Source organism: Schistocerca piceifrons, chromosome X (assembly GCF_021461385.2).
Source record: "Schistocerca piceifrons isolate TAMUIC-IGC-003096 chromosome X, iqSchPice1.1, whole genome shotgun sequence".
Classification (NCBI taxonomy): domain Eukaryota; kingdom Metazoa; phylum Arthropoda; class Insecta; order Orthoptera; family Acrididae; genus Schistocerca; species Schistocerca piceifrons.
Genome location: NC_060149.1, coordinates 120182081 through 120201831, shown reverse-complemented (window position 1 = coordinate 120201831; position 19751 = coordinate 120182081). Strand labels below are relative to the sequence as shown.

Below are 19751 nucleotides of genomic sequence, written 5' to 3'. Positions count from 1 at the left end.
CTTTAAAGTGTGCTGTTACTGTAAATATGCATGTGCTACATGTGCAAAATGTGAATATAAGAGTAATGATAGTGAATAAAACTGTACAGGAAATTAATCAAACTGAAATCAGTGTGCAATGTGTATTTAGAAAAAATAGGATTAAAATTTATTTTTAAAATAAAAAAAAGGAATCCTGAATCAATAGACAGGTTGAGAAGGAAAAACTACAAAAAAATATCTACTAGGACTCTCAGTGTTTTGATTTCCATTGAGTAAAACATACCTAGTTTTACATTCAAGCCTTCACTTTTACTGCTTTTCAAAGTCATGTGGTATAAAATATCACAAAACAGATTAGTTTTATTCTGCTGATAACTGTGTCATTGTGACAGCAATCCTGCTCAGTACATGAACAACTGTTGAATTCAACAACGTAACTAACAAGGGAAACTCCCCATTGCACCCGTCTCAGATTTAGTTATAAGTGGGCACAGTTGATAGGCCTTGAAAAACTGAACACAGATCAATTGAGAAAACAAGAAGAAGTTGTGTGGAACTATGAAAAAAATAAGCAAAATATACAAACTGAGCAGTCCATGTGCAAGATAAGCAACATCAAGGATAATGTGAGCTCAGGAGCGCCGTGGTTCCGTGGTTCACGCAAGCAGCTGAGGAACGAGAGGTCCCTGGTTCAAGTCTTCCCTCGAGTGAAAATTTTACTTTCTTTATTTTTGCAAAGTTATGATCTGTCCGTTCGTTCATTGACGTCTCTGTTCACTGTAATAAGTTTAATGTCTGTGTTTTGCGACCGCACCACAAAACCGTGTGATTAGTAGATGAAAGGACGTGCCTCTCCAATGGGAACCAAAAACATTTGATCGCAAGGTCATAGGTCAACCGATTCCTCCACAGGAAAACACGTCTGATATATTCTATACGACACTGGTGACGGCATATGCGTCACATGACAGGAATATGTTGTCGACCCACCAAACTTGTACCCTTGGCGAATGGTTAAAAAGATTCTTCTACCTTGCCCGATTTAGGTTTTCTTTTGGATGTGATAATCACGCCCAAAAAGTGATGAAAACATAAGAGTTTGTCACATAAACTGCAACAGTTTCACAGTCGCACAGTTTTCCCTGTGCTCTGTCAAAACATAAGTTTTTAACTTTTTCAAATTTTTCTGTGTATAGACTGTCAAATCCTGCATATGTCCAAGCAAATCTGAACATGTCCTGGAATTTTGGAGAGTGAAGTTGATTATGTGTGAGTGCCTGAACTTTGATAATTGTCTGAAAATAAAAAATTAAACTTTTTACTCGAGGGAAGACTTGAACCAAGAACCTCTCATTCCACAGCTGCACACGCTAACCATGGGACCACGGCGCTCTTAGGTTCATACTCACCTTGATGTTGCTTATCTTCCACATGGACTACTCGGTTTGTATATTTTGCTTATTTTTTCATAGTTCCACGCAACTTCTTCCTGTTTTCTCGATTGATCTGTGTTCAGTTTTTCAAGGTCTATCCATTGTACTAACTTATAACTAAATCTGAGGGGGGTGCGATGGGGAGGTTCCCTTGTAAGTACCATTATCTGTCCAGTGAAAAAGATCTAGAACTACCTATAGTTGAAATATCAAGACAAAACACATTTGTGTGCACAGGTCACCAGATGGAGACAAAAAAGTATTTCACAACCACATGGAGGAACTTTTGGACGAAATTCTCTCTCCCAATAAAAATATAATTGTATGTTGTGACTTCAATGTTAATTTCTCAAAATCCAATAAATTCAAAGACGATTATTTCAAAAAAACAACAACCTCTGCAGACCAGATTTTGTTAAATATACGCAAATCTGCCTATAACATACAAGTGGTAAACACAGGTTTTCCTGATCACTAAGCTCAAATTCTTACAATGAATGCTGCAGGAAACTCAAAAACTCAATGGAATAAGATGCACTGTTAGGAGTTTTCAATACAGAAAATGTGGAATATTTTTTGTTTTCCCCTGAAGAGTAAAAACTGGAATGATGTATGAGGGCTGTTCTAACAGTAAAGTGACTTTTCAAATTGCACGCACTACGTACATTTGAATATCGATTTATTTTTTATTTTTTTGTTATGTTGGTACACATGTCCCAAACATATGTTTACAGTTTCAAGTGTACAGCATACTATGTTCGTTTTTGACAGATCGAAAAGTTGAATGTGTTTTAATGTGATCGGCAATTTTCAATTATTATAAAAAATGGAGCAAAGAATATGCATCAAATTTTGTGTGAAAAATGGAATCAAGTGCTCTAAAACACTTGAAAGGTTGACAGTGGCATATGGTGAATCTGTTCTAAGTTTAAAAAAATGTTTACAAGTGGGACAAGCTCTTTCAAGATGGTCAAGAAGATGCCAATGACAAACCTCGCTCTGGATGCACTGCACATCAACAACAGATGATAACGTCGAAGCTGTGAAGAAAATTGGTTTGGAAAATCATTGAATTACCATAAGAGAAGTTGTCGAGGATGTAGTCATATCGGTCAGCTCGTGTTGTGCAATTTTTTCGGATGTTTTGGGCGCCAGATGTGTGTCAGCGAAGTTTGTTCCAGAACTTCTCAATTTCGATCAGAAGAACCATCGCATAAGCTTTGCTCAGCAGCTATTGAATGACGTCAATGATGATCCTGATTTGCTCAAGAGGGGTCATAACTGGTTCGAAACATGGGTTTACAGTTATAACGTCAAAATCAAAGCCCAGTCGTCCCAATGGAAGCATCCTGGAGAACCAAGACCGAAAAAAGCACACCAAGTTTGATCAAATGTCAAAGATTTACTCACTGTTTTTTCCAATTACCGTGGCATAGTGCGTCATGAATTTTGCCTGAAGGTCATACGGTCAATAAGGAGTATTAACTTGATGTTGTGCGCCGTTTGTGAGAAGCAATATGCAAAAAATGTCCGGAATCATGGAAAAAAAAAAATCACGGCTTTTGCACCATGACAATGCACCTGTTCATTCATTGTTGCTTGTGAGGGAGTTTTGGGCCAAAAGCAACATGACAATCATGCCTCACCCATCATATTCACCAGATTTGGCTCTCTGCTTCCTGTTCCCAAAACTGAAGAGACCTATGAAAGGACGAAGATTTTCAATGATTGAAGAAATAAAAACTGCATCGCTGGAAGTACTCAATGCTGTACCAAAAAGTGCTTATGAGAAGTGTTTTGAGGATTGAAAGAAGTGTTGGCACAAGTGTATTGTATCTGAGGGGATTACTTTGAAGGGGACAACATGAATATTGATGAATAAATAAATATTTTTTCATAAAAATATAGTTGCCTTATTTTTTTGAATACACCTCGCATACAACTGTAATGATACCAATGAAAAATATGGTAAGTTTATGGCCACATTTAAGACATTTTTTAAAACAATAGCTTTGCCCAAGAAAACAACAATTAACTCTGTTCAAAAAACAAACAAGTTGATTATGAAAGGGATAAGAATATCACATCAAAATAAGAGGAGGTTGTATGAGTACTCCAAGAAAAATAGTAGTCCTGATATTGATACCTATTTCAAAAGATAGAAACAAATACTAACACAATTTATTTCAAAAGCAACAAAAACTACAAAATGATAAAATAATGTGTAATCCCAAGAATAAAACTACAGCAACTTGGCAAATTATAAGAAGATAAACAGCTGCAAGGTCAGTTAATCATAGTAATTTACAGCTGATTATGAGTAACAAAAAGCTAACTGATCCCAAACACATGGCTACCGCATTCAACCATTATTTCTCAAACAAAACACAGCAGCTGATAAATACACATCATGACACAGCAAGACAGTGGACAGTAAATTCAGATCAAAAAATTCAAGCAAATACATTATTATGTACCCAGAGACACCAGAGGAATTGTTAAAAATAATTAAAGAATTGTGTAATAAATATTCTATGGGTGCTGATGAGATATCAGTTGCTATCACCAAAGGTAGTGCAACATTTATTGTGGAGCCACTAGCAGACATAGTGAATACATCATTTGAGAGTGGTGGATTTTCAAATAGTCTCAAAACTGCAAAAGTAACACCTCTGCATAAGCAGAGTACAAAATATGAAATTTCCAATTATAGGCCAATTTCAGTTTTGTCAGCCTTCAACAAAATTATTGAAAAAAGTTCCTTAGAAAATAAGCAGGCTTCTTAAATAAAGAAATGTTGATAAATGACCCACAACATGTGTTCAGAAATGGAAATTCAACCCAGTCAGCAAACTGACATTTTAAACGAAATATTAAAAGCAGTAGATGATAAACAACATGTATCTGGAATATATCTTGATCTCAGTAAAGCCTTTGATGTTACTGATCATGAAATTCACTTGTGTAAGTTAATTTATGGAATTAAATGCCACTCTGAAAGATGGATACAATCCTACCTCAATAATCAACGAAAAATTACAGAAGTAAAATAAAAAGAGAGTGAAACATAAAAAAAAGTCTTGTTTTTGCAGGAAAAAAATAAAGTCTGAAGTCCCCAAGGGTCAGTGCTAGGACCTGTCCTATTTCTGCTTTATGTCAATGACTTGGTTGATAAAATACATGATGGAACCATAGTGCTCCTTACAGACAATGCAGATATTTTAATTAAATCACACAGTAAGGAAAATCTGCAAGAAACTGCAACATCAGTTATGAATAGCATAGCACAGTGATTCAAGACCAATAGGCTCATTGTCAACTTTGAAAAAATGTGGTAGGTGACTTTCAGACCACGTAAAATTTCAATCCTGCAAACCTTGTTTTCATCACTAAAGGAAAAAACGTCTCAAATATCAGTCATACAAAATTTTTAGGCTTGCATATTCAGGAGGATTTGAAGTGGGAGATGCATCTTACCAATCTAAATAAAAAGCTGAATACACTAATGTATGCTCTTAGGATTCTCATTCAAAATATAAGATGCTCATCAGTGGTTACACTATACTATGGTAGAATACACTGATCATCCAGAACATTACAACCACTGACCTACAATCGATATAAAACTGTCCAGACGATAGCTGCATCACCTGGCGAGGAATCACTGTTAGTGCACACACGCACGGTGCACGCAATATCAGCGAGCATACTGCCCATGTATAGAATGGGGAAGGCATGCGATCTGAGATCAACCGAGGGTAGATTGTGATGGCCCATAGGCTTGGCACGAGCATTTCATAAACTGCACGACTTGACTACTTGTCTGATGTTCAAGCAGTGCTGTGGTGAGTGTCTTCAACATGTGGTGAAACCAAGGTGGCACCTGCCAAGACGCTATGGCGTTGGACAGCCACTCCTCATTACAGACATCAAACTTCTTTTCTGATTGCATCCTAGTCACTGTGTCTAAAGTCTAACGATTTCTCATTGCATATGATTCCCTATGTTCCCAACAAAGAGTTCGATACACGGCATGTCCAAAGTAAGTCACTTGTTTATGGCTCATTAGTTATAGTTTTTACATAAGTTCAGGTGCTGCTGCTCCTATAGTCATTATTATTTAATCACTCAACAATAAAGTTATCAGTAACATTATTATTAACATAATTAGAGATGAAGATCTAAAATTAGTACATAGGTAATATGTAAACCTAATAAGGATCTCATTTGCCTTTTCTCAAGCACACCCTTCACATTTGTTAATTGGTAATATAGTTGCCATAGAAATATAATAAGGGTAACAGAATGTATTTCTTTTATTGGTCCTGTTGTCTACATAGCAGCTTATGCATAAGACATTGGACAAGTCAAGTTATAAATATACAGTCTGAAAGTAATTTCAAGGCATACATATTTAAGCTTACAATAATACACTTTACACGTAAGTATTTATATAACACATTTCATAAATTTAAATATTCTTCAATGGAGTAAAAGCAGTGATGCTGTAAATATGACTTTAGAGATTTTCCAAATGTATTGACCTCAGTGATAGCTTTTATGTTTTCAGGAAGTTTGTTATAAAGCTTAACTCCCATGTGAAAAGTACCTCTTTGGCACAGTGCTGTGCTGATTTGAGTGATATGTAAGTTTCTGTTTTGTCTGGTAAAGTGCTCATGTATATCACAGTTTTTTTTTTGTAGTCTCTGGTCCTTGCCTATTACATTTAATTTAAAGAACAAAAGTGTTTCCATAATGTATACACATGGTAATGGGGGAATACCAGATTTCTTAAACAGGGGTTTACAAGAGTCTCTAGGCTTGCACCCAAACAAGATTCTAATGGCCCTTTTTTGTAGTTTAAAAGTGCTATTCGCTATTTTAGAGTTTCCCCAGAAGGTGACCCCATATCTAAGACGAGAATGAAAGTACGCATGATATGCATTCAATACTGTTTTCTCACTACAGCATGATTTTAATGAACAAAGAAGATAACCTGTTTTGCTCAGTTCTGCATTGAGATATTCAATATGCTTATTCCATCTGATGTTACTCTGCAGCCAAAGTCCTAAGAATTTGGTTTCAGTACTGTTACCAACTGGTTCGTCATTGATAGAGACTGATGGGATAAACGTCCTTGTTAGGAACATTGTGGAATTTTAGAGCAATGGTTTTTTTACTGTTTATTACAAGCTGATTACTCTGTGCCCAGCTGCTAAGTTGTTTCGTGACCGTGTTTACTGTCTGCTGTAACTGTTCATCGTCATCTCCTTTTAGTAGAATCGTGGTGTCATCTGCAAATATGATTGATTTGTGTGCATCAATATTTAAGCTTAGATCATTTATGTACAGAAGAAACAGAAGGGGTCCCAATACGGATCCTTGGGGTACACCACATTTTATTTGTTTATAGTCAGATAAGTGATTAGATACAGTTTGTAGTTCAATATTTGTGTGCTTGACACATACTGCTTGCATACGATTTGTCAGGAAGGACCTGATCCACTTGTTGGACAGACCTCGAATACCATATCTTTCTAGCTTTGATAGCAGAATTTTATGGTCCACCATGTCAAAAGCTTTTGACAAGTCAATAAAGACTCCTATAGTTTCCTGTTTTTTGTCCATCAGGTTTAGGATGGAATTGATGCACTCATAGACAGCAGTTGTCGTTGACCTCTTATTTCTGAATCCATGTTGTTCATTACATAGGATGCTGTTTTTATTTATAAATTTCATAAGTTTCTCATACATAACTTTTTCCAGTACTTTAGAGATGCAGGAGGAAATTGTGATATTTACATTGTCTTTATCCCCTTTTTTATATACAGGAATAACTTTTGATGTTTTTAACACATCAGGGAAAGTGCCTGCCTGAAGTGAGCAGTCGCATAAATGTGTGAGTACTTCAATTAGGTTTGATGCGCTCTTCTTTAACATTGTTGCAGGTATACCATCAATACCTGCCGATTTGGAATTTTTTAGTCCTTTTATTGCTTTAGCTACTTCATCTTGTGAAACAGAACTGATGTACATTGATCCTCTACAAGCACTTATTTTATATTCATTTGCCTGGATGCTCTTAAAGTTTGATTGTAACTTATTTTCAGCAACACCTGTGAAAAAGTTGTTAAATGTGTTGGCTACTTCTAAGGGGTTTGTTACTTTTTTATTTTTATGTGATAGTGTTATATTTTTCCAAGGTTGTCTGTATTCTCCACATTCTTTTTTTATAACACTCCACATAGCCTTTGATTTATTAGCTGAATTATAAATGATTTCATCATTATGCATTATTTTTGCTGCTTTTATTACTTTTCTTAACATTTTGGAGTATTTTTTATAGTATGCGCGTACTACAGGTGAGGAATTTTTTGAGTTACATATTTCATGAAGTAGTCTTTTCTTCTGGCATGAAACCCTTATTCCCTTTGTGATCCAGCTAAAATAATAAATCTGGATTGTCTCACTAGCTCCTCCTTACTTAGTAGAGGGCATGGCATAAATGTGTGGTGAAGGATACTTTTGGTACCACTATCATTTACCCACTTCTACACTGCCTCACAAAAAATGTGAAGCACCAAAAACACGTGGTCAGATGTCAGTGTAACTTCATACATGTACGCACCAATGGTGGGTACGTAACTTATTGTTGCTACTCGCTGTGACAGAGTGCATTAGTTTTGTTATCAGGCTTGGTCGGGTATATATGGAACGTGAACAGCATCACTGAGTGATCAATGTGAAGGACATGGAGAGGCCACATACTCATATGTGGCAGTGTTATTAGAACCTTACAGTGTTTCAAAGAGGTCTCATTGTGGACTATTAACCCTTTGGCTGGTACAGACATGCTTGAAACACGCTGAACTGAATGCTGTGTTGTTATCACCCAATCTACCTGTGCTAAGTAGCATGCAACTGGGCTTCTTTCATGACTGACGCTATCCGAACGACCTGTCTTGGCCTGTACTGAATATTTCTGGAGTGCTATCTGCAATGTCCCCAGTCACTAAGATTTGTCACCACCAAGAGGAATATAATTGTGAATGTAAAAATTAGTTTCCGACTTTGAGGGTTGTCAGCAATTTAACTGTTATTAAAAAAACTACAGATTTAAAACCTGCTTTTTTCTCCAATGGTTTCTTATGCCATTTTGATAGCCCATTCTGACTGTTACATGTCACTTTCAATATAAATCAGTAGTTCTGTGTTCCTTCATAGCTATACATCAATAATACCTTCTGTACTGCATGTGCTATTTGCTCCAATAAACAAAGAAATGAACACATTTGGTTTTAGTTATGCTGATATTTTTGAATCATATGCTGATGGTTACTTTCTGTACATGTGCAAATTTTACTATTTTGTTACATCTGAGGGATGAAAGCCATCAATGACACAGTTCTCTTTTGTGGTGGTTTGTAGTTAAGATCATCCTGTCACTTCGCATGGCGAACAAAATACACTAACCATCTGTGACATCATTCTCATCTATTGGCATTCACTCTGAACTACATTAAAAACTTTTATTGTATCATGAGATTATTTGATAGTCTCATGGAAAATTTTTCACCAGATTAACAGACTTCTTAATCATTGGAGGAGGACACATTGCATATCCGTAATAAATACAATATGTAAACAGTGCATCTATGGAACAGCTCTCATCCTGTTACGAAATTTGGCAATGCATTTCTTAAATTTCTGATAACTTCTTGTCTATCGGAAATGGATAGCATACTTCTCTGTCATGCAGTTAGTAATATTTCATAACTTTAATGTAGCTTTCAAAATCAGGCTTACATAATCCAAAATGTTTGCCCTTTCTTCTGTGTTTTCTGGCGCCACCATTCGTCCATTGACTGCCACAAAGGACATGGTGCGTATGAGCCTGGACTGATTATGGAAACATATGAAAACAGTGTTTTGTGTACAGCTATGCAAGAAAATTTTCAAGGCACTGGAAATCAAGGTGTATGGATATTTTTTGTTGGTATATGAATAGGGCAATATCTGTAATAAATGACCATTTATTATTTTAGTGTGTCTGAAGCGATGTGTGTTGCATTTTTAATTTCATGCACTTCACAAAAGAAATAGACATCACAGGACATCAAACTTACAGTCTGTGTAATTGTCAGCACACAGTATCTTACATGAAGAATGACGGAATGCTTGGATCACAGCCTAATTGACAGTCAAGTCCGGAAGGCAAATCATCAAATGTATAATATGCAGTTGAAACTAATTTTTTTTTCCAAGGAAATGTATCATGTAAACTGTGACATCTACAGCTATTTTGATGCTGACTAATTCAACCTCACTGCTGCTCATCAGTAGCTCCATGATCTGTTCCTCAGTGAAATAGTTAACAAGAAAACACTGTGATACCAATCCTGATGAATAACAACAACCAAAGTCTGATGTGTGCTTAAATGCATCAACAGCACATAGGGCCCAGAGCTGTGACATGACTATACCTGTCAATAGCGCTCGAAGGATGGCAACGTCAACAGTGCTCAAGGAAAACCCAGAGGCCATGCTTAAACTTACCAACAGTACCCTGGGGAGCACAGGTGCCTGTCAAGTTAACTCATCAATGGAAAGCAAAGGATTTTAATCATTAATGCAAGGATGTTGTCCTGCAGCAAAATTCCACTGTTTGCTGTGAACTTCTTTGGATGTTTTCTTCAGATAGTATTATATGTGTGATGAGATGATGCTCACGGGGAGTAAACTATTTTGGCCATAGTCTATCCGTCTTGGATGAATTTATAATAAACGAGTGCTGCTCAACAAAAACAGTAACGGCACTTTTCTTTTGCTTTTGACAATGCAAAATCCCACATCTTTTGACAAATTATTATGTTCTATTTAACAAATCCTTTGTCTCACTTTAGAGCCGTAGAGGAATGTCAGGTTTCATCATAGTTTTCATAAAGTTCATATCTATGTCTGCTATTGCAAAGGGATTGTTTGCCATTTAAGTTTTTTTGTTCAGTAAACTACATTGCTGGAAACCTGTGTTAAATAAATTTGATACATTTTCAAAATATTATCCTGAATGCTTTGAACACTCCCATGTGATACACATAAGTGAGATGCAACCTCAATGAATCTTTTGTCATCTGTCTGCCTGGATGATTTTATGACTAGAGTCAATATTTCTGTCACAGATAAAGTAGAAAGATGGCTGTACAGCTACAATCTTTGTGCCAGTCTAACATTTGAGGAATTTTTATTAATTAATTTCTGTAGGCTCCTTTCTATATCCTCTGTATAGTGGTTTCTGTAGCAGTATACTGAATATGATGATCTCATACCATTTAGTAAAAGACATTCCAAAATACGATGATGCAAAAATGCTGGTATTGCTATGGCACTGATTACTGGGTTGCTTTCATCTGCACAGTACTCAAAATCACCGCTGCAGTCCAAGAGTTACTGATTTGTGGAGTATGAAATCCCAGTTGGTGATCATCCTATCACAATTTGTACACTAAGTTTCACGAACTTTTTGATTTTTACTATATATGCTCTGTGGGTGTCCCCATAATAACATATCAGTACAAAATACATTTTCAAGTGTTCAGTTGTGCTACAGATTCTATTTATGACAATATTTCAAAGAATGCCAAAGTAATAATCTTCTGGTGCTCAAAATGATTATTTTGATGTGCTCACTGTCTGGGCTCCAACCAGACTGATGGTTTGTCATTTCTGTCTCTTTCTGGTGGGTTAATACGTAGTTGGAATCACATTTAAAAAAAAAAAATTATACAAATTTCTTACATTAATGTGAAAATTATTATATATTTTATCCAAGATCCAAAAATAAGAGCTAGTTTTATATTTCTGAGCTCTTAGTCCTATATGAGCTCTATTCCAACTTTATATACTTCCACAGTCCAGTATTAACACAAATTGGACTTAATATAGTACAATGGAAACCTATAGCAAAAAGAACTGAACTTTAATTAGAAACCAAAGGTATCTCAAGGCCATGTTATTTCTCACAGGAGTAAGACATCATTGGCAGTATAATTAAAATTATTTCACCGAACTATTATACCGGCAGAAAAAGTGAATCCAACAGGAAAATAGACCAATTATAATATTCTTCATCAAATCCCTGAAATCCCTACAGTATCAGCCACTCCAAACAACAGCTGTCAGTGTTGAGAAAATCTATTCTGTGGATGTAATTACCTTCCACTTTCCCTAGGGACACATGCTTACAAAGACAACTGTAGCAGCAAACGAGTGAACAAAAGCATAAAGTTCTTCCTGCACTCTGAAGTGAATATCCTCATACACATCTTATCCTCACTAAAGTACGGTATGGAAACTACACAATAACCACACATTGTACAAAATTTTCTATTTGCAAGGTATTGTTTGTAATAGCAGAACTAATCTCCTGCCAAACACAGAAAGAACACTGTTCCTTCTCATACTTCTCAGTACCAAGGCTGAAAACAAAATTGGTAATATTGTTTATTTTTATGGTCTACTTTTTCCAGATATCTAACATCAATTCTCACTGTACACCCTTAACAGTCTACATGAATGTGAACTGTAGTAAAAAATAGCAACAAAAACTGTAATAAATAATAGCAACAAAGACATTATCCTGGAAATCTAAAACTGCACAGTTATGACATGAGACTTCACATTATGCTATGAACAGAAATTTGTGCAGTATAAACATAGCTTAGTGATTACCTGTCAACCGCTGCTCCAGTTGGCATACTTCTTGCAAATCCCTTCACACCAGTGCGCTTGAAATAAGGTATACATTCTAAGTTGGCAGCTAATACAGCAAGGGAGTCTGAAGGTGTAACAAAACATGCTTTTTTCCCAAGAATCATGTTACGGTCCTAAAAAAATTGTAAGTCACAGTTACTTGTAAAGTACATGTTGATATATACACTCAAAATTTCAGGATAGCTATATGGTACTTACCCCATCACCATCAAATGCAGCTCCAAAATCATATTCTCCTGCTTTCATAGCATTCACCAAATCAGCAGCATAAGTAAGATTAGGATCAGGATGATGCCCACCAAAATCTTCTAAGGGGACTGCATTCACTACACTATCTGCAGGTGCTCCAAGTTCTTTTACAAATATCTGGCTAGCATATGGTCCAGTAACTAGAAAAAAATCATAAGAAAATAAGCTAACCACAAACTCTTTCCACATAAAGGTACAGAACAGAGAACTTAATCACCATACCTCCATGTAAACAGTTGATGAGAATGCTGAAGGGCTTCCCAGTACTGTCGCCTTTAATCAGTGCTCTCAAGGCAGAGAAATCAAAAATTTCTTTCATATAGGTAACATAATGCTCAACAGAATCTATCACTTCAACTTCAAACTTTTGGTTGTCAACCTGTGAAAAATATAAGTAAACGTTACTAACAAAGAGGTAGAAAACAATAGTCCAAAATGTTAAACTCCCAAAAATCAGCAAATTGTCGATTAATATTGTTTTATGACCTTGTGACACAGATACACTGAATTTGCGAATAAAAATAAACAAACAATTTTCCTGTCGAATAATATAGCTCCTCCAATCATTCAGATACAAAACATTCTGGGACACTATCTGACAAATACAGGTAATCCCCAGTACTCATTAAGACATTCTGCAAAACACTTTTTTCCATGTGTATGCAGCATTCCTTTTACATTTTTGATGCTAGTATTTGTCTGTTCTTATATTGTATGTACTTTTTCAGTTCTTCATCCTTAATACATCTGACATCCTTCATAAACAATTTTATGTATGCAGGGTGAATTACCTAAAACTTGCACTGTGGATATTGCAAAATGGGAAGTGCTATTCATGTGCAGTTTTCACAGAATGGATTGGTAGTCAGGGGCCTGTACTGCTATCCTGTAAACAGAGTGCAATAACACTTATGAAGTGTATTTTTGTGCAAACAAACGCTTTTTACATGGAACAATGCCTACTGACATTAACAAACTAAATGTACGGTAAATTAGAATGTCAGTGGCGTTTGATGCAGAAGTCTAGGGCAAGTTGTTTATGAGGCATTGTACTGCATAAAGTTTCCACACTGACACTTGTACAATACCTGTGGTGGCACACACAAAGTCAATACTAGTGCATACCCTAGCTATGTGAATTCTGACCACTAACAAGACAACTGGTTGTATTCAAAATGAACACTGGCAGCAGCAATACAAACTTCCAGTCTGATACGAAATGACTGCTGCACACGTGCTAGCATTTTATTGGAGAAGTCTGAGCAGGTTCTGTTAATACATCATTGTATATTTTTTGGTTCAGTTAGTATGTCCTTGTAGACAGCAGTTTTCAGATTTCCCACAGAAAAACATCTGGGAATTCTAAGTCTGTCATCTCTCTACTTATATTACACTGTGGCATTTGTTGCTGACAATAGTGAACCACTCAGAAGAAACTATAAAATTAATTCAGTGAACACAGGATGGAAAAATGAATGCATTTTGATAACAACTTCCTTAAGCATTATATGGAAGAGTGTGCATTATTCAGCAGAACTGACAAAACTGAATAATAAACCCCAGATCTTTAAATCTATCTTGAAAGGTTTCCTAGTGGCAGGTTTTTTTTTTCTTACAAGGGTTCCCCATAATAGTTGGAAACTTTTCTCTGTAATTTATTAATATACTTCCTCTCTTTCTTCCACGTTTTTTTTAATTCTTTAGTTTCTTTCTTTTATTAATTTTATAATTAGCATTCTTGAAGAATGTACTGACTCATTCCATGATTAAGTAACATTGGCTCACATGGCCCCACTGAACCCGATAAATAAATAAATAAACAAAAGTGTCAAAAATGCTAATCCATCTTCGCTGTCAGCTACTACATGAGAGGCAATAGCACATAACCAGCAGGTTTACAGTTAAAATTTCAGAGCCATATGTTCCAAGAGGAGACAAGGCACATATTACCTCCCCACCCATCTCGCAAAATGATGGTACCATCCGAGTAGTGTGATCTAATTTTGAGGGTAGCTTACGGTAGTTCTTCCTGCATATCATTAATGAATGGAAATGCAAGAAAGAAGAAATGATAGTAGTATACACAGTACCTCCCTCCCCCTTCCCCCCACACACATGCACACACAAAAACAACAAAGTGGTTCATAGGGTCTAGTTAATGCAGACCAGACTACTAAATAAACTGCATTGGCTATAGAGTCAATGTCTGTCTACAACAAAGCTGCAAATGGCAAGAAAGACAGTAAAATCTGTTGAGACTAAGAAGAAGTTCTTTTGTAACTAACTGCTAACTTTTAAGTTTTAATTACTAGAGTAAACAACATGATGATAAAGTACTATCCGTGAAATTATCATAAATATGGAAGTGTCATCTACTGTATATAACATATGACAAAATAAACATTACTATACTGATGATATTTCTTTTAAAACATCATCTATTTAGATAATTTTGATGTTTTGAAGCATGATGGGCAAAATTTATTAATCCATCATGCTACTGGTAATCGAATCTTTTCTTAGGGATCAATACTATAATTTTTATTAACAATAGAAATGGCAGTCAGCAGAACTTCCACTCTGCCCACTGAAAATAAGAGTATTGCTTACTTTAGAAGGACAAACTAGAATGCTATGAATAAAGAAACACTTCTGTGCTCATAAAATATCGTACTACCGTGACAGTATAAAGTTTCTAATGGCTGAGGTGCATAACACTTTTACTAATAGTTTTTTAAAAAAACTATCATACTTTTAACAGAAACATTACTTAGCTGTGTGTGCATTTATGCAAAACGGCATACAACAACTTAAATCACAGCAAAACCAATGAAACATTCTTTTTGTGCTAATTTCATACAAAAACTATGCATTTTCAGTGTTTTTGATTTTCAAGTACAACTCAGAGAACAAGGAAACTTCTTCATGAAATACACTACAGTTAAAATGTTGTAACTAATCAAATTCTGGCACAGTGCAAATTATCTGGAGTTTGGAAATAGATGATTACCTACACCAGTTTTTTGATGGCCAAATTTTATTTCAGTAAAATGTGAATGAAAGAACACAGTATAGTAAAAAACTTTAAAATTATGTATAACCATGGCCGGAACAATTACAAAGGCAATTATACTGTACATAAATTTAGACTTCTGGGGTGACTGGTAACTTCAACACTTGTGATAATTTTATATAAATGTGTTACTAACTGCCATGCAATGAAAAATCATGCACAGAAGTAAAGTAATAACTTACTGCGAAAGCCTGACTTCCACATTTTGAAATGTCAACCTTCAAGTTTGGGACAATACTGTACGAGCTTAAAGTTTTTGAAAGCTCAAAAATTGCATTTGTTACACCATCTGGTGCTGGCCCTGTAGACATAAGGAAATATGTGAATGAAACATTACTAAAAAATCTACTTTTCAGCTAGTTAAATAATTTGGATGAACAAGATCATAATATACGAAAAAAAACCAGGAGTGTTGTACACAAAGTTCTATCTATAAGCAAAATCACATGTCAGTCAAATAGCCAAGAACAGATTAAAAACACATTCATGCACATACAAAACAGCAAAAATTTTGTAAATAACACAGCATAAAGCTCTCATTTATGGTCTATGTCTTGGACTGTTGATCATTCAAGAGATACTACTTGATAAATATTAGTAACTATAATTACTCAGTTTTTTAGGAAATGGACGAAGGCAAAAAATGAAAACTGGAACCACCGAAAGATGGTAGACTTTTTCCTTGTTACACAAGCCATAACATTATCCCCTCACAAACAACATTCAAAGGTAATTTCTGAATCAGAAGCTATGCATAATCTTTCCCAAACTGTATTTGACATCGCTCTTACCTACTTTGTACAACTGAGCAGAAATGCTAATCATTTGCATATCTAAACACACACTGGAACACTTCTAAGCCAGTTACATGCTTGCTGCATGCCACCTTCATGGTGTTGCAATTTTAATGGCCAACAGTGCACATAGCTGCAATGGAGAAGTCTAGAGTATCACTTTCTTCAGTTAAAAAATAGTATAACTGGCAGATATTAGAGATGAAATATGGTATACTTGAGGATCAGTTGACTTACACGCAAGTATGTGTGTTTCAAAACCATATAAGTAAAAAAAAACCATGTAATAAACAAAAGGTACATGACACTTTATGGGAAAATAAATTTGAAATTAAGTTTTATGTTAAACTTGCTGGGAATTTCACCAGATGCTGAAACCATGTTGACCCTCAATTTTATGACAACAGTGTTTTAGACAATTCCTACTCATTATCTTGATTTTGGTGTCACACAGTTTAATGCAGTTGTTAACATTCAGTGTGTGCAATTGTTACATTCAGTTCATATTTTATAAAATTCTGTTTACAAGTACACTAACTTAAATCACAATGTAAAACAAGAAAAGTCGTATAAGGTAATAGAGAAACTGAAATGAATGCTTTTAGTGTTTCAGGAGGAAAGAGTCACGAGTAATTCGTATCATGGAAGCAAGTAGTTTTCAAAATCACTGATATGGAAACAGTCTCTGCCAGTCCATTTTTACACAGATGGTTGCACGACCGCAGCTGTTCAATATAAAATGTACAATCAAAACACCTTCAGCTGTCTAAATTTCCAGCTGCTGTTTTATTTTTATTTTGACTGGACCAGAGATGGGATTCTTCCTACCTGTAAGTGAGAGGCTTGAAGGTGGCATAATGTCGCGTTGAAACTGGTTGTTCGAATAAAATAACCACCAGAAATTTAGACAGCTAAAGGCGTTTTGGTTCGGCATCTGACATATGTTTCCCATGGAAAGTTGTTTTATGCATATTTAAAGTCCAGAACCAATTTGCCACAAGGTAACTGACTAATAGTGCCCCATGACACAGTGTTTTCTTCTTCTTCTTCTTCTTCTCTCTCTCTTTTTTTTTTTAATTAAAAAAATGGAAAAACAAGGTAATTTGTTACTCTGACTGCAAGAATACTCTGCCTTAAGTGTGCTTCATCTATGTAATGGAAGAGGTTGTAGGGCAAAAATATGTCTATTTCCTCATTCATGTGCATGACCTCTATGATTCTCTTTGCTGGAATAGCTGGGAAACACACAGGTAAACAACAGAACAACATGTGCCATGAATGGCACAAACACAAAGACAGGAAAAAATTTATAACAATTGATTAACAAACCCTATAAAATGTGTGTATAACACATACAAGTATATCAAGGCAGTGTGTGTGGATCTGTCAGACTGGGCAAATGTGGGTACTGAATGGATACTCAGCCAGACAGCAAAGATGTCAGTGGTTCTTCAAGTCATGGGACAAAGTCACAGTGGATCTGAAGGCGATATATTTACATAAAATCTTTTGGTAGAAAGCACTATGTTTGGCCTCTTAGACACACACAATTCAGACTGCCCATACTCTGTCCACAACAACCATAAACCACATTCTTACCTCCATTTGATACGTTGAACTTTATTCCAAAATCCTTATCTGGTCCCCCAGGGTTGTGACTGGCAGTGAGAATAATGGCCCCTGTTGCTTTGTGTGTCCTAATGAGAGCAGAAACTGCTGGTGTGGATAAAATACCATTTTGTCCAACAAAGAGCTTTGAAACCTAAAACAAAATTGATCAACATTGTGTCAATAAAATAGTAAAAAAACCTGAATCTTATTAAACATTAGTAATGTATCATAAACACCTTGATTTTTGCAGATCAATGAGGATATCAATAAATACAGAAACATACCAGCAATCTCAGCCATGTACAAATTTTTACTCATTTATATGATAGTAAATTGATGTGAACTTGTGCTGACTGCTGGTACATTAGTTCTGGTGGACATGCTTTGACAGTAAATTGTTATTCTTGTCAAGTCATCAACAGTTACTCTGCCCAAGTTCAATATCTTTCAGAATAAACCATCAACAATTATTACTGTATTTAGAATACCAGATGTCAGCACTGCTTTTGTGCATCCCCCAATACTAAGTCATAGGTCATGGTTACAACATAGTTCACTAACATTTTCTTCATGAAATTATGCAGTATTTCGTTACAATGTATTGGGAATGACCTGATGATCAGAGCAGCATGTGAAATTCTGAACACAAATTGAAGTTCCCACCACTGATTACAATGTACCTCTCATGAATTTCCTACTTTTGTTCTGGTCCATTACACCTAAATGTCTGCAGTAATATTACTTCAGAACGCTTATAATTTTAACTTTAATAATCAAATTTCAGTAATTTGATTTCAATAGATTACATTGTTGGTTCTCCCCCATCCTAGACACACAACAGAAACAGCATTCAAACAGGAGGGAAAAATGTGACGCTGTCACGTTATTAGAACGTATAAAATGTTGGCTACTGAAATAACAGATCGAAAACATAGCTGAATACATAACATATACGCTCACTGACAGTAGACTTTCTTGCCTAAATACCACTCATCTGCGAATTCCATGTCGGGCATAATTCTTAGTTACAGTAATGTCATTGTGAGCATGCAGTAAACATGACATACCACATGTATCACCGGTGCACTGTTTAATCTGCTACGAACCTTATTTGCTGCACAGATTTTGATGATCTTGTCAACAGCTTCTTTACAATAATACCTCCCATCTCCTCCAACGATTAACGTGGAACCTTGTAGTTTGTCGCCCAGGGAATTAAGAATACTCTGCACAAAATTTTCTGTATAATTTGGTTGCTGAAAAACTTTGACAGCTTTACGTAAACCACTTGTTCCCGGCTTCTGGTCGCTGAAAGCATTTGTTTTCACATTTTCCACATTTAACGACATCTCTGACCGCTAACCACCTTCACACTTTCACACTTACCGGCGCTCCCTCAAGTGCCTATATATACGCTCTCTCACACATACTTATAGCAGACACACACACAGTTTCTTATCTCATTGCGAAGGGCGTTTGAAGGTGATTTACCAGAGTTTGCACTAGAGGACGCGGACTGGTTCTTAATGTGAGTCTCTTCAAGTTCAAAATTGCACGAATATCACAAAAATTTGCGCCATGAAATCTTAGCAGAAATTCCGGTGCGGTAGTGTCAAGTCAGGTTGAACAACGCTTGGAGCCGCACTCTCGTGAATTCATACATCAAGGAGATATTGCTCTCACCAACGGGCTTACCAGAATAATGTGTGGTTATATTCTGAATTCTTTTTTTGTGTGAACAGCACGTTGATAAAGAAACTTGAAACTCACAACCTTGTAAAAACCTGACGAGCTTTCGAATTTAGCGGCATGCGCGTCAGAGCCGCTGACTATTAACTC

The 19751-nt window shown here is 35.9% G+C and overlaps 1 protein-coding gene across 1 annotated transcript in view; it reads right to left on the bottom strand.

The window, feature by feature from the left end:
• LOC124721525 (phosphoglucomutase) overlaps positions 1 to 19357 on the bottom strand; it is a 39527-nt gene extending 20170 nt beyond the window's left edge. The window contains exons 1-6 of the mRNA XM_047246543.1: positions 19019 to 19357; positions 17901 to 18063; positions 15690 to 15808; positions 12657 to 12813; positions 12384 to 12574; positions 12144 to 12298 (exon numbers count right to left, since the gene is read on the bottom strand). Coding sequence (XP_047102499.1) covers positions 12144 to 12298; positions 12384 to 12574; positions 12657 to 12813; positions 15690 to 15808; positions 17901 to 18063; positions 19019 to 19261 — 1028 coding nt within the window. The 5' untranslated portion in view covers positions 19262 to 19357. The remainder of the gene's footprint in view (positions 1 to 12143; positions 12299 to 12383; positions 12575 to 12656; positions 12814 to 15689; positions 15809 to 17900; positions 18064 to 19018) is intronic.
• Between the last annotated feature and the right edge of the window lie 394 nt (positions 19358 to 19751).